Raw genomic sequence first — 24,529 nt, 5'->3', positions numbered from 1 at the left:
AAATCACTGGAGAGGAGTGCAAGTTATTCCTTCCTCTAGGAGCTGAGCCAGGCAACACCTCCAATTGTCAGGGCTGCAGGGGATAAAGCAGAAGTCCTGTCCATGTACCCCATTAACCTGTCAAGGAACTGATAAAATATTTAAATCACGCTTTAAAACTGCTAAGGGAAATTGCTACTGAACAAAACTTACAGCCAAGTTTATAATCTCCTTACCTCTCTCCTGAGTGGTGTTCAGAAATAAGGATGCACAGTACCCAAACCGAAGGTACAGGGTCAGGCTTCTGCAGTGGAAGGTGAAATTGGTCACAAAATGCAGACCTGGTGTAGCCTAATACAGACTACAGGAAACACTTCAAGAGCACATCAGTTTGCAGAGAAGTTCTTCCCTTCCTAGAATAACGTGCCTGAGCCTGAAAAACCTCAGTGTGTCAAAGAACTGTGATGGCAGCAGCAGTTTCCATGGCAGTCAAAGAGCTGGGATCTGAACACAGGACGAGGAGCCAGGATACTGCTGCTGTCACTGGGGAACAGCAGCAGGGCAGGGTTTAGCACCAGCACCCTGCCAGTCTCCAGCTGGAACATGCTGCACCAAGGAGGACAGATGAAAAGATACCCTGGAGCCTGCCTTTCATCACACAGCTCCCAGCCTGCAGATGGGTGCCAACTGTTGGGGCCTGCTGACCTATTTAACAAAAAGACCAGCAGTGCAGCCCTCAGCACTGCCCAGGCACAGGCACCGCTCACACCTGGCACAGGGAGGGCTGTGGGAGAGCTCCTCTCCCCTGCTGATGCTGGAAGCTGATGCTGGAAGCTACTGCCACGTTTCCCAGCACATTTAACCTCTGGTTTGGGCCTGGCAGTCGCTAGGGTGTGGTGAGATGTGTTGCTATGGAAGGATAAAACCCTGAATAACTATGAGTGGCTTTGGGGAAACACCATTGCCTTGAAGTTTTCTTCAGCAGAGCTAAAGCAGATATTGTGGAAGGATTCAAGTTTCTTGCATTTGGGGCTCTCATTGAAGTGAAGCATCCTAGGTCAGCTCAAGAACTTAGGTCAGTAGCTGTCAGTGTGAAGAATGAATTCTTTCTCTTGAGTTATATGAGTAAATTGTGCCAAATCTTCAACATATTAGAAAAGTACCAGATGAAGACTTAGGAAGGTTTTTTTAATATATGTTCCTTATTAGCATTAAAACTTTTATTATTAAAAGAGTTATATTACAACATATATGCACAAGATCCATATGAACTTAAAAAATAATTTGAAAAATAAACAATCCTAATATTTTTTGTTAGTCTCTCTGGCTTACAGCTCACATGAGCCATCAGTGAGGAAAATGCAAACCCCAGCACACAGCAAAGGGAACTCAGTGATGGAAGAGGGAGAGTGGAGTGCATTGTTTGTGGGCATTGTTGAGAACAAGATGAACTCACTGAAAAAGATGATAACTGTGTAATGAAATTGTGGACTTCAAATCAAGGGCTAAACTCCCTGATTCAGCCATCTCCCCTCAGACCACTCCTATATTTTCCCCGTGGACTGCAGGGACAAGCCTGAACAGTACAACCAGTTTCCACCCCGGCCTGGCTGTTCAGTTTGTAGGTGTTTGCATCTCCCTCCAATGTGTCAGCTGGCTGGTGCTGTTTGTTCAGAAGGATGCCAGATGGGTAGTACTTTAGCCAACCTGATTTCCAGATAACTGATTTTTGTAGCTACCACTTTAATTAAAATAAAAAACACATGTAAAGGACAAGTTTATCACCTGCTGACACGTACCATGGTTGTCTCTCTGTCACTCAGCAAGCAGCAGACAGAGCTGCAGACTTCTCTTCCACACCAACAGCATCCAGAAGGAAAAAAATCAGTCCATCTGCTAAAGCAATCAGGTCCTTGTGCTTCCCAGCATCAACTCCCGTTTCCAGGATCCAGTGCCCTCTGCTGAGAAGAACCAAAGTAAGCATTAACATGTCCCGGGCCCACACAGGGACTGCTCACGTTCAGCAGTATCAGAGCTGAGCAGCTGCAAGTTCACTTCTCCCTCCATGCCCACACGTGCACCCACTGCCCCATGTGCCACCAGTGCCTCCAGGTGATTGGAAAGCAGCACATGGAGAGTGTCTCTGAGCAACTTTGCAAAGGCTACGGAGCTGTCAGGACTAACATGTCATCTGTGGAAGGGGAAATCCATGTGGACATATGGTAGTCATGAGTGCAGCTGGACTAGCAACCTTGGCAGGCTTGAGTTGAACAGAAACGTTGCTGCTTTGCCTTGATCTTTATTTACAATAAACTGCTGGGCTCCAGCTCTGTTTTCTCTGGGAGCAGCCCCGGCGTTCCTGCGCCGTGTTCCGTCTCATTGGTGCACTGACATATTTACAGGGGGCCGGGCCGGGCAGCTGGGAACGAGGGGCCATATATCAAGGGAGGAAAAAGGGATGCAAAGATGAATTTTATGAAATGCTTTCCATTTCCCTTTGACTTGGGTGTGCGTTTTGCCACGGCCCATTGGGCGCTCACTCAGCGCTCGGACACTTTGCAGTCTCGCCACGGTTCCAATTGTGTCTGCGTGCCAAGCCCAGCCCGGCACCTGAGCAGCCCACGGGGAATGGAGATCCAAAACAAGAGAAAGGTGGCTGAGGGAAATGTCCTGCCCTTCAGTGCCGTGCACCACGGGAAAGGGAGCGGTGCCTTGTTGGTCACCGGTCCTGTCCGATTCCCGCAGGACACCATTTACAGCCGAGGGCCAGGGGAGAGGAAACATTTCCATGGCTTTGGGACAGAAAACAATCGAGTCCCTTCTGCAATTTAAGGAGGTTGTATCATCTTTGATTTCTTCTCTGGGCAATGAAAAGGGTTAATTCCTCACAGTGTTGACTTAAACCTTTCCTGTTTCCCAGTGGCTGACTAATAGGTTAGATGTGTTGACTCTGTTTAAAAAGACAAGCTTTGGACGTAATATTAATGATATTGTGTGTGGAATAACATTAGAAAACAAACACAGAGGCACCTGGGGAGTCTGAAGGCATCTTCTGGCCTTTCTGGGCTGACAGCACAGAGTGGCCCTCCAACATTTCCATGTGGAAAAACACTATCTAGCACGGGACAGTTTACTTTGAGTGACCCTCTTGCCTTTCAAACGATGAGAAGTCAGGACCGTTATGGAGCTGAAAACTTGTTTCATAAGAACAGACCATTGCTCAACCAGCTGAAGAGGGGGAAAAAATGTAAAAAAAAAGGGAATCCAGAGAAACAATTGGAAATGAAAACAGGAGGTTTGAATGGAATAAGGGCTGGGGTCTTTCCTCTGGCACTGACGTCCTAACAAAGGGTGTGAAAGTTTTTTCCCTTATGTTTTTGCAAGGCAAAGATGGGAAGAGAGCACTGTTTGTTTATTCATTTGTCTTAGAGCCCCACTAGCACAAAGAAGTCACTGCAAATACTTATGCAGGGCTCAGGCTGATCCCACTGGGATGCAGGAAGCGCATGCTCCCTGGATACGCTGTGGGATCCAGAGCAGCGTGCACAAGTGCTTATTTCCCTGCACTGTCTATGAGGAGCTCTAGGGCAGTGAAGCCCAGTTCCACCCACATCACCACCTGAAGGCAAGGAGGCCTAACCGATCCCCTGGAGACCCTGCCCAGCACAGGATGGACAAGGCCTTGGCACAGGCAGTGTCACTGCAGAGATCTGTCAGGCTTTGTGCAGGTGTCCCAAACTAAGTGTCACAGTACAGGCAGAATAAACTAGATGCCCTGCTGCTGACAAACCATAGCATTTTCCTGGTACAGCTGTGTTTGAATGGAGCTCAGTCAAGGCACTCTCACCTTGGATTAAGAGCCATCAGTTCCCAGGAACAAATTCTTCTCCACTGAGTAGACTGTCTGTCAGCACTCCTGAAGAATCCCCTCAGATGGTTCCTTGGAACTCTTCTTTGCATGGTTCCAGTACCTGCAGCTGAAGGTGCACTGGAAAGGAGCAGCTGAGGTCACCAAGCTCAGAGCTCAGCAGGAGCCTGGCAGGGATAAAAAGACAGTCACCACGTTAAGCTAAGATAGTTTAGTGACTCACCCAAGATCACACAGATGGTGCTTACACCAAGAATTAGACCCACCAAGCCATCCAACACCTCTAGATTACTCACTGAGGATTAGAGTCCATTTAGGAGTCTATTTTAATATATAAATGTAGGATTTGGAGCTATGATGGAATGGGAAATTAAATACCGAGAAGTCTGTCACATCTCTGTTCAAAGCAGCCTAACATTTCATGTAAGGAATTACATGCTTCAGACAGTTGCAATCATCTTCTGCACAAATAATTGAAGCTTACTTCATCTGTTGTATTCTGATTTAAATTTTTATTGGAAATATAAATACCTATGTCGGTCACCAAACCAAATAAAACAAACATATTGAGTAGGGTCTATTATAGACTAATATGGAAACAAATAATCTGCAAGTCTGGTTTTATTTATAAGCTTATTTGAGTTTTTACTCTAGGCTCATATTAATCGGGTTTGTGGTTTCCACATCTGTACTGCTGATGCCCAGTGCAGACAGCATGCCAAGTCAGACCTGGGCATCCTCCAAGCTCCAAATGGAAAACATATGGAAAGCCTCAGCTCCAGCTACCTCAAGACAAGCAGGGCAAGTAACCTCCCAAGTAACCACAGCGGGTGCAGCGGCGAAGCAAAGCTCTGGGGAGCCTCTGGAGGTGCCTGCTCACCAGTTCTTGCCTCTGCCCTGCTCCAGGGGCAGCCAGACTGCCGCCTGGGCTCCAGCTGCTCTCTGATCATCAAGAGATACCAGTTCCCTTCACAGCTTCCCCCTCCCCTAGCTGCAGCTAGGAATTCCAAACTGGACCAGCCAGCTCACAGTGTCAGCCAGTAACACATATTCTAGAGGAAGATGGAAGAACTCTTGCAGATGATGGCAGTGCAGGATGAATTCTTTCCATAACCCTTGATTATATTTTTAATATTTATAAAAAGCATTTCAAATGTTCACAAAGCCATAAATATATATATGTAAGAAATGCCCATGCCCCTTGTCAAGCCAAAATGGATCCAGCTGTGCTGTGGTGCTGGTCTCTGATTGCGGAGAATCCCTGCATTAACGAAAGATGTACAAAGGGAATCCCAAACCAGAAATATGATCTCTGCTAAAGACTCTTCAAAGACACTATTAAAGAATATTTCAGGGAAGTACATGAACAAAAAGCTGATTGTCAATACAGCTGAGATCCAGTCCTGAGAACCCATCTCCACGAGGGCATCTGCACTGCTTGCAGACTCTTTTCAGAGCAAGCTGCTTCCAGACAAACTTTGCTTTGTGCTGGAACATCGCCAGAGCTTTGTGCCAGTGGAGCTGCATCACTGCAAACCCATTCACGGAGCCCCACAGAACCCCAGGGCAGCAGGAGTGCCAGACCTCTCCTTCCCTGAGCACAGGAGGAGCTGGAGCAAAACCACATCTCTGACAGGAGCGAGAGAAAAGTACCAGCATTGCTGCTGTAAACACTAAAAATCTGCTGAAGGTATTCAAACTTATTCCCTGTGTACCCTCTGATGGCCACCCAGCAGCCTCTGCCCCCTGCAGCAATTATCTCTTTCCTGACCATTTTGACACAGTGATAAACAGCAGTGCCACAAAAGATGTTTTTTTCAAGTTACTGTAGCATCATCTGTGCATGTTGCTCATACAGCAACACCATGATTAGCTTTAAGAATTCAGAGCAGGGAAAGGGGAGTATTGGGGAGGGGATAAAACATTAACACAGCCCCAGTGCCCCATCCATGCCAAAGGGAGTCACTGCCATCCACCAGCCCCCTCCTCAGGGAGCTGCTTTGCCCAACACAGCTGCTCCACTGGCTCCCAGGCAGGAGCAACTCTTATGAAACTGAGATGGCAAAAATGCAGTGTCTGATAACAGGAGGTAGATCTGTCATCAGCACAGAAAGCAGTCATTCCTTGTGGCAGTGGCTGGAGAAAAGAAGATGCAATTAACAATTAGCTTTGGTAAGAGAAGACAAAACCCTTAACACATAGTTTCTACTGCAGCAAATCAAGCCACAGACTTAAGAATTAATGGCTCAAAGTCTTGGTTCTTGCCTTCCTAGATACACTAGAAGATGAAAGAGAGAGTGAATTTCCCCTGCCACTTCATTCTGGCTAGCTAAGAATTGGGGCTTAGCCATGGAGAAGGGCCAACCTTGCAGCAGTTACAGGAAATGAGAAGAGCTTTGCAGCATTTCCAAGCAAATTCAGCACACCTTCAGATTTGTATTTTAGGCACAAAGCTCAGGCTTCTCACTCTAGAAAGCAACACTGAAGCTCTTCAGTGGGTGTTGCACTATCTTCCCTTCCCCTCCTCCTCTCGCAGCTCCTCAGTTTCTGATGTTAGAACCAAATTCACACAGAGCTCCAGGTGTGCCAAACAGGCTCTGCCTTCATAGGTTTGCCCTCGGAGTTGCATCTCCCTTCTCCCAGACTTGGTTAATAGTTCTGGGAAAACACAGTCCTGCCATTTACACTGTTCACATACATAAGCTGCAGGTTTATCTCCACTGCTGTCTCCTCAGCCATTCTCTTGGAGCCTGCTGTAAGTGCAGCCCTGGCAGCAGCTGCCCAGGAAGCTGTGTCCCCCAGCAGGGAGTGTCAGCTATGCTGAAGTGCCAGGCATGGCTCAGGGGACATCACTCCTCCAGGGGTCACGTGCATACTGTCAAGTGCTGCCTTAGAAGTATGGACTGAATTTTTAGCTTGGAAATTGTACATATAAGTTAGATCTGTTGGACTCCATTTCCAGCAGAGACTGATTCAGATTATCTAGAGATGTGCAAGGAATACGACCAACCAACATGCACATAAAAGCATTGTTTCTGGTGCAAAGTCAGGTGTCTTCCTCTCCCTAAGACACCTTGCATGTGGATTAATTCAGACTCTTAAATGACATTAAAGAACTTTGTTCTGTTATTTTACAGTCCACAGGTGCAAGAGGAAACCAAATCCAGCAGAGTCTACAGGCCTAGTTCAACATCCTGTACAGCTCTGCCAGCCATTCTCTCCTCCCTCCTTCCTGATCACTTTGGTTCTTCGTGCCCTACAATAATTTCCTCTTCTAGTCTCCCTTTTTAACTTTGTCCATGGCACACTACAAATGATTTCTGGTTGCAATGATTAATTTCACAACTCACACCTAATTTGACCCTAATAACTTTGCCTGCAAAAGGGACAATTCCTTGTTGATCCAGACAACCAACTTATCGCCCCATGAGCACAATAAAAGGGCAGGGCTGGTTCTCAACAGGGAGATGGCCATTCGTGTTTTTCCAGGCACGGTGTCCGAGGTTCCTTATCGAGTGGGGAGGAGCTGGAGCGCTGCAGGCACGCAGGGGAGGCACACTGCTCCCAGCCTGCAAGGCCACACAGCATGGGAAGCGGTGGCTTGAAAGAGCAGTGGGAGAATGACAGATGGTTTGTGCCTGTGCGTTTCTGCAGGGGACACCGGGGTCCCGCCCTGGGAACGGCGTGGACAGTGAAGGCAGGACTGCATGTGAAGAGTGACAAAGCAAGTCAGCCACGGATGGCCCGTGGGAGGCCAGAGGAAATGCACCATTAGTCAAAGTTGGAGGAAAAATAAAATGCGATGACAACTGGGCCATTCATGTGCTTCCCCTTCAAGGCCCGAGCAGACCCTTCACAACTCAAAAGACTCAAGTATCAGCTTCTTTTTCTCTTCAGCCAGGCTAATGTGCACCGGCAGGGTCTGAGAAACTCCCCTGTCACCTACATTCATTCTTATCTTGTTGTTCTTGGCCACACTTCACTGAAGTACAGTGAGGGAGAGTGCTTCAATCACTGATGTGGATCCCAGGGAGCACCCCCTCTGCTGTTCCTCGGGATCAGCTCAGCAGCAGAAAGCAACGTTCACCCACCTGGGAACTGGGGAACAGGAGGACTTCCAGCACCAGAGAGTAAGACAATGAGGTGGCCTTAAAGGATGTTTAAGCTCACACATGGACAACTTCATCACCCCAGGGTAGCTTTCTGCACTTTGGAGAGTTTGCTACTCAATACCAAAAATGCAAGAGCTCAGAGCTCTCAGTAGCCTCGGTGACAGAGGCCTTGCATTTCACCAGCAGATTCCATCAGATGTTCCACGGTGCCAGGCTCACCCTGAGGCACTGCTGTCACAGCCTGGGAATGTGACATTTTGTCAGTAAGGAAAGATGATGCCCTTCAGAAGGTCCAGCTGTAAACACTCACAAATGCTTGGTCTCTCATTCTTGAGTGGGGACAATACCCCAGCTAAGGACAGGGTTGATTCAGAACTGCCCCTCTGGAGCTGTGGCATTTCCACGTTGGGAAGCACATGGCAGTCAAAGGGAGATGCAAGCAGAAGATCCTGAAATGTTCTCTCATGAATACACTGCACTCTTACCCCATCAAAAGGGGGAACTAACTAACTAACTAACTTACTAACACTTGAATGGGGCTAAAAGGAGCTAAGTAAACTCAAAACAAGTAGAACAAGAAAAATTCAAGGATTACAATGACATCCCCAATTAAGGAAGAGACCCAAAGTCCTGACCTGAACCTTAAAGGTATCCTGGATATGTGCAGAATGAATGGGGACAGAAATGCAAGCAAAGTCTGAAGTATCAAGAGAATTCTCCTTATTTTCCTGTGTTTGAAATATGTCTAACAAATAAGCTCACTGACAAATAAAGAAGTAAAAATCAAAAGTGCTGTCATGATTTAATTAGATCTCAGTCTGATGTAAATTAATAAAAAAATAAATCCTTTGACAATGTGAGAGCCATTTCTGAAGTCTCCAGAGCAGCCTTGCTGCTCTTGAAATTCCTTCCTGTTAGATGGTTAATAACCTCTGCTTTCTACATTACGGGAATCATTCACCTGAACTGAGCAGTGCTCTCAGAGTGTGAACACCCTGCTGCCCAAACTGCTGGGGCTGACATCTTCCCAATTACTCAGGAGTCTCTTGCCAGCAGAACATTAGCTGACTCCATTTCTCTAAGGAAAATGCCTGGGTTTCCTGATGTTTCCAGCTGTGTTTGTACAACCTGCCTTCGTGTGAAGTTGAAAATTAATGCACTTCCTATGGATCCTTTGAAAAGGAGAAGAAAAGGAAGATTATCAAAATTAATAAAAATGCCAAAGCTCAATCCTTTGTCCCCGTTGAACAAAGGTTTTAAAGTAAAGATTGCTGAGCTCAGCCTCCTGCATAAAGCTAAAAGCTGCTATGTAACCTGTTGCTCTGACACAGTGTGAACAGAATATTGGTTGGCTGCATTGCAGTTCATTCACACATGAGTAAGAGATAAAAATAAAACAAGATCTCAATTTTGACTGTTTTGTTGGGAGTACACCCTGGAAAAATGTATTTGGGCCTTTTCTCACAGGGAGCTGGCAAAGATATAAAATAAACAAAAAATTTGTTTATTTTCTTGATTTTTGCTTAAAGTCTGTCTTTTTTCACTGGTTTTCTTGTCCTTGGTAATTTAGTTTAATGGAGTTACATAATATTCTAATAGACAAGGTACCTGTAGTCCTTTTGGTTTAGATTTGTTTATGTTACCACCTGGCTAATCCTAACTCATGGCAGAGCCTTGGGAAAAAGAAGTCTCCTTGTCAAAGATTTAAGAAGAGGGATCTTGCTCTTTGTTTTTATGGTGAAACGAGGAAGAACGAGCCTGATTCCCATGCTGCTTTAATGTAAAGGGAAGAAGGATGGGACAAACCCCAGCTGGTCTTTGTGTGATCTGAAGGAAAACAGGGAAGGAGGCAAGGGTGAGTACTTTTACAGTTCATCTTTCATGGGGTATAAAGGCTTTCCTTAAATGAATGTGTTAATATATTGGACACACTCTTACCACAAACTGCTGAGACTTTCACCTGGAAAAATTTCCCCCACCCCCTCCTTGGAGCTGCTGGTTCTGACAGGCTGCAGCTCCCAATACCTCTACCCAGCTAACAATGCACAGCACCTTGTTCCAACAAGACTGGTCTCCATTTCACACTCCCCCCAGGGAATATTCACTTTTCCCTTCAGACTGTATCTTTCTGACTGATGCAATCAGATTCTGGAAACCTGCCTTATTAGTTTATATTCCAGCTTCTTAGGGAGTGATGTTAATTTTCCATTGTAGGACCAGAAGACTTTAGATGTGCTAGATCTTGTCTATGAGAACCAACAAAGAAGTGGCACACGCAGCACCGTGCTCAGAAAGGGACTTCAGTGAGCAGCACTCCTTGCTCAGCAAGTCTGGGAGTTACAACACAACAGTGCTTGAGAAGAGGTCTTTTACAATTACACAATGAACAAATAAAAGTGCATTTTCTTACTTATTCACTGGGGATATTCTGCTTAATTTCTGCACCAGTTCACCATCCTAATTGTTTCCTTGCTACATCTGTGGTTTGCTACTAAGCCTTTACACTGTGATGGCCAAAGAGTTCCATTATATCCATTAAAGATTAGATCATTTTCTTTTGTTTCCCACAGCAAACAGGATCCCATTCATGTCCCAAACAGAATGTCAGTAGTTGGAATTATGTTTTCTTAAGGTGCATATAAGATTAAAGACAGAAATCAGATGCAGTGTTGCCAAAGCCTTTGTAATATGCATGTTTTTCATGGCAAGATGATTGACAAGAATTGCAGGAAGGTGCTGAAGGGGATATTTCACCTGGCCCATCAAAACTCAATGTAGAGGATTAGAACTAAGAAGAGCTGACAATATTGACTTTGAGTACCACAACGGAAACATAATTAGCTCTTTGACATGTAGTGGACAGAAATATTCCATTTTTAAAAAATCAGTTAGAGTAATTACAGCATATCTGTTGCATGCTGCCCTGGGAAAAAAAAACAAAAAGAAAAAGAAAAAAGGTCTGCTCTGCTGTTTCCTTTTTTCCCAGTAAAATTCAAGTTTGGCACTAGAATAAATGCTTGCAAACCCAGCCTTTCTGCTGGAAGAACATCAGGAAAACTTTGAGCATAAAAGTAAAAAAACCTCTCTTAAAAGAGAGCATACAGATCTGAACGAATGAAAAAGTCAATGAATTTTATACAAGTTTACGTATTGCAAAACAAACTGTCTGCACTGTGCTTATTAAAGGCATATTTCATTGCCTAATCATAGATGTCTATTGTACCTTTTATTTTTGAATCATAATTGCAGCCTGTTCCCCAACTGTAACAATGAAAGACGTTTTGGCACATGCTTATATCGATTCCCCTTCAGCAAAGCACTTCAGACACATCCTTGCATCCCTCGGAGCTGAAGGACCAGCGTTAACTGAGGCCCCTGATGTCACTGGGACTTACACAACTGGCACTTCCACGGGCACAGAATTGAGAATTGTCTGTGCTGGACAGGCAGGAGCCTCTGGAGAACCCTTCCCGCTCAGAGCCTGCACAGTGTGCAACTGCTTTGGTTACACACACACTGCACCCTGCAGATGTTTCTGTGCTCTTATCACAGGAACTGTGCCAGGGGAAAAAGGGGATCTGCTGTGCTGAGGTGTCTTTTCCAGCTCCTGGTCTGCAATAACCTGAACTGCAGAAACAGCTTCCAGTAGGTGTAACGACACAGTGCATGCAGAAAGGGGGAACGGCAAAACTTAACTGTACACAATACCTTAGCACTGACAACAAATTATCATTAGGTATAACATAAATAATGCAGTGCATTCAGTTCTCAATTTATAAAGATTGTTGTCTCTATGCTTGTCTGTAATTCTTTTTGCTTTGGGATTAAGTGGCATATGAAAAAAAGGAGCAAAAAAATAATCAAGAATTTTCTTACCTTATTCCCTTTTTCAGCCCCTGTTACTAGCTATCCTAATTAGTTAGAACCTGCAATGAAATATTAAAGGATATTAAAACAATGCAGAATTCAAAATGCCTTTAAATACAATAAAGTCAATATTCATTCTCAGCATCAAATCCAGGGCATATACTGAGATAATACTAAACCAGCCTGTTTCAGCAGCTCAGCATTACCTGACATAACGGGAACTTCTCATCAAAATCAGTGGATTTAAAGACAGAAAACTGAGATAAACTGATCAATGTTCTCCCTTTCTTTTCTGACAGAGAAATTTCTCAGAGTTCTAAATTTCGCTAGTCATTTCTCAATTAATTTTCCAACATTTTTACCTAGCAGTACCTATAGCTACTAACTGGTTTTGTTCCTATGCATTTATTCCACTTTGTGTTCTAGTTTAAAACCCAAAGTAAATAGCTAGTGTAGAATACTTTAGCCCTGTGCAATACTCGGTATTTCAAGGGAGTTTACTCTTGACCTCAAGAAGGATGTCAACATGCAGGGACAGTGAAAATACCTGTTAGACCTCACTAGCTGCAATAAACAGGAGAGTATCTGAAAACATACTTACCAAGTCTACAGATTCCCTTGAATTTAAAATAAGGGGCCATCCAGCCTGGAAAAATCTCCATGGTTATTCAGTTTACACACAGATACAGAGAGGTATCAACATTTCCTTCTTAAAAGGTCTGAGTCTGTCTACTTCTTCATTTCCTTAACACATACTTCAACCAAAAGAAACATCAAGATCAAAAAAATAAATCTATTGTAAGCAGAAAGCATATGTACAAAATTAAGCAAATACAATCACACATTTACTACGAAAAATATTCTTTATTCATTAATTAATGCACAACACAATAAATATTGGAATCATACATATAAGGGACCCAGCAAAGCTCAGACTTGTTTGCACCATGGTGTGGTTTGACAAACAAATCCTCATCAGCTGGCATCCTGTGAAGCCTGACTAAATTTTCTCATTTCTTACATTTTCACACGCAGCCAGTAATTTGCAGTGTACATCAGTTGTTTCAACTGACAATAGTCAGGCTTTTAAAAACAATTCTTAAACACCATCCCTGGTGAATCCTTCAGGAAAAAAAGCACAATCACAGCAGTTGTCATTGCCTCACTGTTGATGTTGACATTAGGGTTCTGCAGGTGTGAATGTTTTACTGCAGTGGGGCGACAGCACTGTCCACTAAGTGAGGAACAGCTACTGGAGAGACAGCAACAATTTTCATCAGCAATTCTAAAACCAAGACAGTTCTGTTACTGCTGAGAAAGGTGACATGCCCTCATGCTCACACACTGAGGACACATTTCCTTAAGATCTCCTCATTTGCTGTCCCAAATCATTATTTTCAGCTTTATGATGAATGAAATGAACTTGTCTGCAGGGACAGACTCCTTCAGGACGCACTGGCAGGGCAGGGAAGAGCAGCTGATTTTACAGGGCTGAGCACCAGTGCTTTCCCTCACGGCAAACAAAGGGAGCTGGAACAGGTAAACACCAGGAAAAAATCCTGCGAGCACACACATTACAGTTTAGTCAGAGGTGAGGTTCTCACAGAAAGATCTTGGTTTCAGTTGTTAACTGAAATATTAAATAAAACATTTTAAGAAACCCTAATGTGTCAAGAACTCTTCTTCCGTGAAATGTAATAGGGTTTTGGCTGCACCGTGCTCATAAGACCTTTATTAAAGGAAACAAACTTCTGAATGTGCAGGTATGCACACATGTAGGTACAAAGGTTTCATCCTTTCTTCTAAAGGCAGCTGCACAATTCAGGCAGTGTTGCAGCTACCCTTCCACTCAAAGTATTTCTTTTCAACTACAAACTTATGGATGACTTCACAGCTGAAAACTGGCATCAGCAGATGTGACAGAGAACGCCACTTGCAGCCAAACCATATCACTCCTTCCTAGCTTATGGACCAGAAACATTGACCAAAACTCAGGAAACTTTGTAGAGAAAGCATCTGAGATTTCTTTTGTTGTTAAAATAAATACTTGAAAATTCAATATTCTAGTATCAGTGAAAGCATGATAAATGCTGTTACATACTATTTTACAAGGAAATTCTGATCCCTTTTTTTTCTAGCAGTTTCTCTGACAGGTACAATTCTCCTGGTAAAAAAGATTTCCTCCTCATAATAAATCAGCCATTTGTCTGTGTTGCAGCAGTGAAACAGCAATCAAATTAAAAATAGCACAGATACACATGATCAGACTATTCTTCTAAACTGTGCAACAAGCTTGGAATGAAAATATCAAATTCCCCAAAGAAAACACTCATATCAATTAACTGCAAAAAGGATACATTTGGGTTCACCTCAAGCCCATCTCTTCTTTTCCTATGATCACCATTCTGCTGTAAAGGGAGCAGGAGATTATGTGTCTGTGCATATCAAAATACTGAAACTGCAGCCTCGATTGAAATTCGGTGCAGTTTTTGTGTTGCCTTTGCCATCTCCTCAAGAGGGTTCTGCAGAAGCAGCTTCCCTCTCAGATGTTTCTTTGCTGCCACAGATGAGCCAGCACCTCCCCCTTCTGGAGAGCCCGAAAGCAGCAGGAATTTGTGGCAGGGAAAGGCTTTCTTAGTCGGGCCAGTACTCAAAAAAAATAAAAAGTTTGTAGATAATTATTTAGCTCCTTGTTCTGAGCACGACTGTCTCTGTTCTAGATGGCTGGCTAGTGCAGTTCCCTTCAGTACCGTGTTTTAGTAAAGCCAGACCTAAGTCAGTTCAGATATGGTACCCAGCTCATCAGTGAAAGGCTCAAAACCAAACCAAGACAATGTATCAGTGTCAGCCAGATTTCTGCATTCTGGGAAACAGAAAATGCTAAACAAGTTGGATTATGAGTAGGTTTGATTCTACTTGTCAGCATTGCTTAATATACACTGTTCAAGCAGTAATTTGTGAGATGTGTCAGTTTAATTTGAACTGAACGAAAAATTCTAGGAGTAGGCAGAGGAATCATCATAAAATTCAACTCTTCCTTCAGCACCTCTGACCTCATTCATTCTCAGCCATCATCATAACGTTGTGCCCAGGATGCTACTGATTAATGCACTGGGATTCTTCCAGCAGCAGCACAGCCTCAGTGACAGGTGATTTTCTATTAAATCCCTGTATGTATTACATTTAGAAGAAAAATTCCAAAGATGACTGCTTACCTATTGTTCCACACTCTGGGAACTTGCTTCTGCCGTGACTACAGAGCAGTAGCATCAGTAACGAGCCATGCAAGCTCAGGACAAAGCATCCCACCAAACTTCCAGGGAGGCCCTGCCTGATTCCCAGCATCTGTGTCACCACCACTGAGGCACCTCTGCCAGTCGTGCCAGCAGAGAAACCCCGTGACAGCTGCTTCCCTTGCAGATGGCCTGTGTCACTGCCTTCAGGCACATTTCCATATCAAATACTGTGATTATTTCCTAGCCCCCAGCAAGAAGAGAGTTTTAGGCACTTGGAGAGAGAGAGGTTTGTTACAGCAGGACTGTGTTGGTTTTAGAGCTGAGATGGTGCAAGGGCAATTCTTTGGGCTGTGAGAAGGAGCTGCCTGCAGGGAGAATGAGAAAGACTCCTGGAACTCAAACCAGTAACGCTGTTTGAACTCTAAGTGCCCCTTTCCTTTACAAACATATTTTGTGCCTTTTTCCTTCTTTCCAGGGATGGCATTTAACCTCAGCAGCCTGTGACTGTGGCATCCAAGCCAGAACGCTTTGTAATGTGCAACTTGGTGACTTCCTCAGCACAGGTGGGGTGGATACCAACTGTCTTCATCAGCTGAGGGTACGTAGCACCACACCTACCAAAAAACAGCACAACAGAAAGACCCACACAGTCAAATGCTCTTCAGCTGGAACAGCCAGAAGGTCCTAAAACTTCAAAGCAATCCTGCTCTTGTCCATTTTATCAGCTAGAGGAGTGGCATTTGCTTTTCAGACAATGCTGTCTCTATTATTTCTCAGGCACTTACACAACGTGCAGACGCCCAAGTTCATTGCACTGAGGCAGGGAAAAATTGTCATGAGAGTTGAGACAGAGACAATTAAGCAATTTACCCCAAGTCACAACTGAGCCTATGGCAAAAACATATGACAAAAGTGCACCCTTCAGCTTTTCTTGTACATACATGTGTGTCTCACTAACTCCAGATGGAAAAAATGCACACATACACACAGGGGAAGAAAATCCTAATCAGAACTGCTGGAAAGAATCTGCTGAAGGAAATAATACCAGAATATTATTCCATGATCTTACAGAAAGTCACTGGTGCTTATACTGAACATATCAATGTTATAAGCAGGAGAATAAAAAGGCTCTTATTTGAAAAAGAACCAAACCAAACCAAAAAAAGAACACCAAAAAACCCTTGAGCTAAAATCCCACTTGCTTAATTCCTTTACTTGTCCAATAACATTCTTAAGACTTGATGACTTTCCTTTGAGCTGCTACTCCTGGCAGGTCATGCTTTAAGAACGGCTGAAATGGCCCTAAATTTAAGAATAGTTTCAAGCTCTCTATGGAACAGTGTTATCTCCCTCTACAAAACACAGGGAAGGGAGCCATAGATGCTTTCTGATGTCTGCACATCCAAAAAAGCACTGACAACCAAAAGATCAATGCTGAGCACAGATGTTACTGACTGCTAAGTGGGGAGGGAAGATGAAAAATCATCCTTCAGAGAGGCTGAAGCAAGCCCAGTGCTTGACAAAGGAGAACAGCTCTTGCAGTGAGTGTTCCACGCTGAAAGCTCTAGATTTGTGAAGTGCAATAGAAACCAACACAAGAATCTGACCTGCTGAAAACCTCTTACTGTGGCTAAAATTTTAATTTCCCTCAAGCAAGGCAGAAAAGCACTCCAGTTTCATGTGCTTCCTTTTCAATGGTTATTTTGGATAAAACTTCAAAACAATGACATCCTAAAAAATGTAGTTCTAGAATCTATACCACTGGCAATTAAAGGACTACAAACACATGTTGAAAATGTGTACTGAGGGCACACTGCAATCAGTGATTTCCAAGATATTCCTTACGTGATGCTTGCGGTCCTGCCTTCTTAATCCTTTCTGCTTTTCATTTCTGCTAGTCACTCACAACTGTAAGACTAAAACTGCCATAAAATGGGGATCAGAATTAGGAAAATGAACTCACACAACTCGGGGTGATTTATTGTGTCCCAGACCACTTTCTTCAAAGAGGGAGTTAAAAACTGTGATTTAGTAATGTAAATACACAAATCAACATTTCCAAAGATAAGGAAGATAAGAAGGGAAATGTAAAAACAAATATGAAATAACTGTAGCACATCAGAAGCATAGCAGGAATTTTCCTTTTACCAGACAGGACTCAGAATAATTCCTTACTCCTTCAAAGAGAGGGCTTCTATATTAATATTTGAGCAAAATCTTAAACAAGATCAGATCACAGAGGGTAAGTTTAGTATTGCAATTATCAGATAGCTCCAAACAAAAGTACCTCCCCTCTCCCATTATCCTACAGAAGTTTCTTTTTTACTCTGTGGGGATTAGCTTATACCTCAGAACCAAACAGGAATTCATGCAAGTCCTTGCTGAGCCTTAGAGAGCAATGGCTGTGCACATTTAAAGATAAGATCAGGAAACCCTTGGCAGGTGTAAAGAAAGGTTTTTATGAAAAGCACAAATATCCTTTAAAAGAAGAAGCTTGCCAAACTGTATGGTGATTGCCTATTTGTGCATAGAATACAAAAGGGGCTGCACTGAAAAACAATTAGTAAATTAATGCACAATTTTGGGTTTTGCTTTAACTAGATCAAGTCAACAATATATTTTCCTCAGTTGTTTCCTTAGCTATATCCAGTGTTACAGTAACTAAATCCAATACATCCTAAAGCAGAACTGCAGTATTTTAAGTGAAAATATGTGCAACACTTCATAAAAGTAACAAAAAGCATTCATTCTTTATAGTGTTGCCAAAACTAGGCAGCTATCTTTTATAATCTTACAATAACTTAAGAAGCAGGCTTTGGAAGTGGAGACATTCTTTTGTACTTACTTGATTCCAAGAGCAAATCCTTGAATAACTTCGCCTGCATTCGGTCCAATGAAATGAAGGCCAAGGATCCTTTGCTCCCTCTCTCGTAAGCACACCATCTGCAAACAATCCAGGACACAGAGATCCCTTCTCAGAACACTTACAGAGAAGGCATGAAGGTGAATGAAATGAAACTGAGGTGCCCCAGGATCCTGGCTCAGCTGTTTGTTTCCAGTGTGCCAAAAGCTTACGCACTGAAGTCCTCCTGACTTCAGCAGGGCTCACTCCTGTTCTTAAGCACTTTGCTGAACTGAAGCTCTATTAGTGTATTTCTTTCAGACTTCAGGGAGCCACTGACAACAATAATCTGTGGTATGGAAGACTTTGCTGTCTGTCATTTGTTTGAAATCCTCAGAATGCTTTCTGTGGTCTGGTACCCAGAGCAGTGTTGTTTTGCCCAGCCTGGCCCCCTCGGCACTGCTGCAGCCTGGGCAGTTCTTCCCAGGAGCTCAGCAGCTCTGCTTCCACAGATCATCAACTATGGGGCATTTTGTGCCTTTGGGATGCAGGCAGGAAACACTCAGAGCAGCGTGGCTGGGGAGATGCATTTACCACATGGGCCACACAGCCCAAGGTGAGTTAATAGGGCTCTGGGAGAGCTGACTCACTGCACACTTAACTTTTATTAGAGAACGTAATGAAAACCTTTTAGTTCCTTTAAGGACACCATTTTTAGAATTATGGAAAGAAAGAGTCTCTCCCAGCGTCCTCCCATCAAGCATTAAATCATCACTAATCCAGTAAGTTCTGCTGTTCACTAAAAGTTTGAGTTCTTTCCTCAGGATTGCCAGGAACAGCAGCAATCCTGACATGTAACTTTAAATTTTGAGGAGCTTCAAAGAAAAAACTCTCCTGCAATAGAATTTTAAATACTCAAGTTAAATGTTTGTTTTGAGAGTTTAGTAGGGACTATATCCAATATCTGCCAATAACTATTATGCTATGACTACTTCACCCTCAAACATTTACCTTAATTGACATAATTCAAAGGCAGTACATAAAATGAAATAGCATCACCTTAGTTGCACTGGTACTTGAGACACTTAAGGCAAGTCACTAAGGCACTTACATAAATCAGATGTGACAAAACACAGAAAAACTGGCTGCAGCTACTGAGAATGGACATTTCTTAATAACAATAAAACACTGCATCATATGGACCTATTTATGTAAAAAAGACTGTTCTCTGATGTTGAGGAGAAAAGAAAGAAAAAGAAAACTATGATATATTCTACCAACACTACACTTCACCTTATCTCAGATTCTCTGCTAAGGGCAAGTGCATCAAAAACCTTTCCAGCACTGAAGCAACTGGATAGCTCTAGGAGAAGAAACATTTCAGGTCTGACACTTTGGTTTAAACCAAGAGCTTTTTGTTTTCCTGAGTAACACTGAGTAGTTACTCTACTTTTGTAAGCCTTATGCTTAATTTTTTTGAAGGTAGCATACTTTGCCAAGACAGGACAATGCAAATATTACATGTAACCAGTTAAAAACCTTGCTAGGAGAAGCAGAGACTGATGTCTATAGAATTTGAAATATTTCTTAGGACCTTAAGAGCAGTCCAAAGCCAGTATTAGTCAGCAGAATGTCAGTTCTGACAAATGCTAATATCTGTAAAGCAATTTCAAGATGCAATGGGATATTTAATGAACATTAAAGACTTGGAGTTACAATAAAGAAACAGGTTGTCAGCAAGAAAATCTCTCATCCACTTGGAGATGGTTTTTTGCCAAACAGTCCTCCTTAAAGCTGGTTGTACCATATCACTTGTTTCAAATTAAAGGCAAGTTAAAAGCTCACCAAACTCACTTTCATATAGCATTGAGTTGCATCTCTTTCAGCCACTGTAAACTCTAAAGGTTTATAATATGCATGGAATACCTGGTAAGAAAAACAATAACATTTTGTGTTAGCACTATTATGTCAAAACCTGCTATTTACTATTATAATGACTGCTATTACTACATCTTTATACCACTGTAGAAAAAATTATTTATTTAAAACCTTGTCATTATTTTAGAGAACAATCTGGAAAGCCCAGCAAGATGTTGCACAATATAACTTGCTAAAATGGCAGCTACTGTAAAGCTGTCACACGATTTTGAAGCCATCATCAATTTTTAGCCCAGTAGGTAAGAGCTGCCACTGTGACCTGCTGCAGTACTGAAGTTCTGAGCACTTCTGGACACACCAACTCCCTAACTGCAAACACAGTATTTGTGGGCTCCAACAATTTTACCTGGTGCAACAGTGAAACTTCTGGTTTTTCACAGTGCAACTCTGACACCAAGCAGAGAATTACAGATGTTTTCATACCTCAACATTATCTGCCCCGTGACGCTGCACAGCTGCTTCTTCCGACAGCCCCACACAGCCGTACTCCAGCGGCGTGAACACGGTGGTGGGGACCTGGCCCGGGGAAACAGGAGTTACTGCTGAGCCAGGGACAGCAGCTGCAGGACACCCCCAGCACACTGAGACTGCAGCTTTGTACAGACACCAGCACACTGAGACTGCAGCTTTGTACACACACCAGCACACTGAGACTGCAGCTTTGTACACACACCCAGCACACTGAGACTGCAGCTTTGTACAGACACCAGCACACTGAGACTGCAGCTTTGTACACACCCCAGCACACTGAGACTGCAGCTCTGCACACACCCCAGCACACTGAGACTGCAGCTCTGCACACACACCAGCACACTGAGACTGCAGCTTTGTACAGACACCAGCACACTGAGACTGCAGCTCTGCACACACACCCCAGCACACTGAGACTGCAGCTTTGTACAGACACCAGCACACTGAGACTGCAGCTTTGTACACACACCAGCACACTGAGACTGCAGCTTTGTACAGACCCCAGCACACTGAGACTGCAGCTCTGCACACACACCCCAGCACACTGAGACTGCAGCTCTGTACAGACACACCAGCACACTGAGACTGCAGCTTTGTACAGACACAGCAGCACACTGAGACTGCAGCTCTGTACAGACACACCAGCACACTGAGACTGCAGCTCTGCACACACCAGCACACTGAGACTGCAGCTCTGCACACACCCCAGCACACTGAGACTGCAGCTTTGTACACACACCAGCACACTGAGACTGCAGCTTGGTACAGACACCAGCACACTGAGACTGCAGCTCTGCACACACACCAGCACACTGAGACTGCAGCTCTGCACACACCGCAGCACACTGGAGCAGGACAGACCTGCAGCTCTGCACACACAGCAGCTGTCAGAGCTGGACCCCAGGGGACAAAGTGCAATTCCTTTAAAAATTCTTAAGGAGAACAGAGTGTAGGATTTTGAGCAGTGAAAGAAAGGGCTAAGAACTCACAGAGTCATAGTCCATCAGCTCTGAAGAGTGGCCACAGAGGCGCTGGGCCAGCAGCTTGCCTGCAGCTATGGCCGTGGGGGTTAATTCAGGCCGGCCCTGTGGGGAGAACACACAGCTTTGTCTGAACCCAGAGACAGGAGCCGAGGATTCCTCCTGGGATGATGGGCACAGGAAGGCCAGATCTTTGGAATTCCAGCCTGGAACCAGGGCTCAAATAGAGAAGACAGGAATAGCTTCTCTCCAGACATGCTTTTAGGTCTCTGAGTTCACTGTCTGTCTTCATGGAGGGAAAAAATGTCACAAATATGTCAAATCTTTATATCTTATCATGTTAGCTCTTGAAAAGCAGCACATATTCACATGCTAACTGTTCAGTTCCCCCTTTCTCTCCACAGAAAGTCATCAAGAAATTTTTCAGATGGTCTTTTTAAAGCAGAAAGAGCCTGGTATAAAGCAACAGTGTTTTTATAACATCAAACCCTTTACAAAAATTTGCCTGACACATTTTTACAGAACCCAGGCACAAAACACAGCTATTTGTAGGCACTGCTGCTGACTTCCCAGGCTGGCCTTGGACTGGAGAAGTGGAGCTGGTCCTGCTCTCAGGCTCTGCTATTTACAGGGGAGCTGGAAAGGATTGGTTTTGGCAAATACTGATTTCCTGTGACTGCAAAATGCCACGACAGCAGGGTATGACCAGGACATGCTCCAGTTCAAGCCATGAGCCCTGGGTACTTTTATATCCAGGACCATGTAGTGTGCAAGAACCTTAATTTTGAGTGCTGGCACAGAACCACTGGAGCATCACAACGCCAGTGACAGTTTTAAAGAGGCCAGAAGTTTCTGCAAACTGAAGTGAGGCATTTTCAAAGGAGTATCTTCAAGTCCATGGAAGTTAATAAGACCTAACAAAATTCATAAATCTAATAAAAACCCATCAGTTAAGAGCTCATCCAAGACATATCATCAGGGTGCTTGCCTGACACGAGGGAAGAGGCCACGAGTCCAGAAGGAATGATGTGGAGACATAAGAAAGCCATAACTGAGAAACTCCTCTGTGGGACAACATGGAATGCTTTGTGAAATGTGTGAAGTTTTGATTCACACAGGTCCTATTTAGACCCAACACTTGTCATGCTCCTGCAAAGCCCAGTTTGGAGGCAATCGTTCAATAAATGCTCAAAACCAGTTTTCAGCAGAAAATAGGAATTCCCCACCACACACATTCAAAGGTTTCCACTTATTTTCATTATCCTAAAGTTTTTTAGCATTTACTACTATCCAGTCTTCTCTCCCAGCTTATCTTTTTTTGCAGGTTGCTAGACAGACTCTGGTATTAGCATTTCCTTCTAGTACACATACCATATCATTACCTGCATGTTAATATGCATTTATGCTTTTATCTGTACTAATAACCACTTCAAAGTTCTACTGCAAAGAACCAAACTGAAACAACATTATGTCTAACCTGATAACAGAAATTACAATTCTAAGTGTTAATGAAGACTAATCTGTTTTTCCTCCACACCTCATGACAAATCACAAAACTGCAAGTCTCTCCCTTTCTTCCCCCGACATCCATCAAGTCACAATTTTTTAAACCCAGCATTTTGACTTTTAAGTCTGTAAATATCATTTACCAGCTGAAATTTGCCATTTGTTTTTTCTTATACACATTTGCCTGAAACATGGCTGCCAATCATTTCTGTAGCAGGAAATACAGATGTTGTTTTGGCATTCCAGAAATGAATAGAAGATTGGAATGAGAGATAAAATTGTGAAAGCACTGCCATGCATTCCATAAAACCCAACTAATTACTAAAACATCCATGCAGATAAAGCCCAATTTCTCATAAACAATGACTTAAAGACCTTTCTTGGTAAATATTTGAAATGAACATTCACTTTGCAGTCATGTGTAGAACTACTCCACTGATTATTATGGATACGAATTGTTCACGAGAATCCTCCAATGTATTATACACTTGAACGAGATGGCTCCTGAGAGAGTTCAGAAAGCTTTGAAGTGATGTGTATTTGTTCTAACACAACTCTTTTTGCTCTCACTGCTATTCAAAGCAACATACTGTACATTCCACCTCCTCTACACATCTTTGTTACAACACCCTTTGAGACAGGACAGATGTGGAGCGGCCTGACCACACGATAAAGCTCCTTCTGAGAGCGTGTCTGTGTGTGTGTGCCACGCTTTTCACCAGCACCACTGCTGCAGGACGACCCCTAACACACAGAGTTTACAGCAGCACTGAAAAGAATTCCAGCTAAAACTCCAGCTCGGTCTTCCTGATCACAGAAGATGAAAACGCCACAGTGCAATGTCACATGTCAGTTGAAAATAATATTTTGTCAAAGCTTGAAAAATGTTTTTTTGAGGGTAGACAAACTGACCGATGTCTGGAAGATTCCCCCCCTCCCCTTTTCTCCCAAAGAACAGCCTGGATAACATTAGGATTCCATTTGTCATACAAGGGTGCAACAAGACACCCATGCACACACAGTGTCCCATTCCTACCAGCTGGGTAGGACTCCCAAATGAAAACAGTCACTGAGTAATCAGCAACCTGGCCTGCCCCTGCCCCCTCCCCTTCCAGCCAGGGCACTGGATTCACACAAAAAGAGAAGTCCTGGCTGTTTGGTGGCAATTCTGTGTCTTCTCAGCAGTGAGGATGAGGCTGGAGAACTACCGGCAAAGTCTGAGCAAGAGCACTTACTGGTAACAAAGACATCTGATGGGGGAGAGCACAGAGACCCTGAGCAGGAACACCAGAGAAGAAATTCTCTCATTCTTCTAATGATCTGAGGATCCCCGATGCTCAGGCAGAGGAAACAAGATTGCCCTTGCTTTGCTCTTTTGGTAGGTCCCACCCAGAAAGTACCACAGCTCCAGCTCTGCAGCTTCTGTGCTTCCCAGCAGGATGCACTTGATCCTCAGGTGTGTGTGCTTTGAGATGGGCACCAACACAGAACTGTATTCCAGTGCTGGCTCCCATGCCAATGAAATTTATTAGCTAAATTAATTCTGCTTAAAAAAAAAAAAAAAGACTAAATGGATTTAAGTATTCAAATAAAATAATTCCTTAGCAAGTGGAATTACACAGCTCACATTGTGCTGCAGTCAGATAAGATAGTGGCAGTAATTCCTGTTATCTCTAAACACTTTACATGTCTGAGTACTGTACCATGATTTCTTTAATTCCCTGTATTGA

At 43.6% G+C, this 24,529-nt stretch overlaps 1 protein-coding gene across 6 annotated transcripts in view; it reads right to left on the bottom strand.

Moving 5' to 3' along the window:
• Positions 1-1,148: 1,148 nt before the first annotated feature.
• The window catches only part of TXNRD2 (thioredoxin reductase 2), a 41,971-nt gene continuing 18,590 nt past the window's right edge, over positions 1,149-24,529 (bottom strand). For 3 of the 6 annotated variants that reach the window (XM_050318016.1, XM_050318020.1, XM_050318021.1), the window contains exons 13-19: positions 21,303-21,398; positions 20,266-20,358; positions 19,759-19,830; positions 17,908-18,005; positions 11,836-15,676; positions 3,827-4,014; positions 1,149-1,937 (exon numbers count right to left, since the gene is read on the bottom strand). In XM_050318016.1, the coding sequence (XP_050173973.1) occupies positions 15,553-15,676; positions 17,908-18,005; positions 19,759-19,830; positions 20,266-20,358; positions 21,303-21,398 (483 nt within the window). In that variant the 3' untranslated portion in view covers positions 1,149-1,937; positions 3,827-4,014; positions 11,836-15,552. Of the gene's footprint in view, positions 1,941-3,826; positions 4,015-11,835; positions 15,677-17,907; positions 18,006-19,758; positions 19,831-20,265; positions 20,359-21,302; positions 21,399-24,529 lie in introns of all 6 variants that reach the window. The other 3 variants (XM_050318018.1, XM_050318017.1, XM_050318019.1) reach the window with 3 other exon arrangements.

The sequence above is a fragment of the Myiozetetes cayanensis genome, unplaced genomic scaffold (genome assembly GCF_022539395.1).
Source record: "Myiozetetes cayanensis isolate MyiCay16 unplaced genomic scaffold, myiCay2020 scf21, whole genome shotgun sequence".
In the NCBI taxonomy this organism is placed as follows: Eukaryota; Metazoa; Chordata; class Aves; order Passeriformes; family Tyrannidae; genus Myiozetetes; species Myiozetetes cayanensis.
This window is presented reverse-complemented; position numbering and strand designations above follow the sequence as displayed.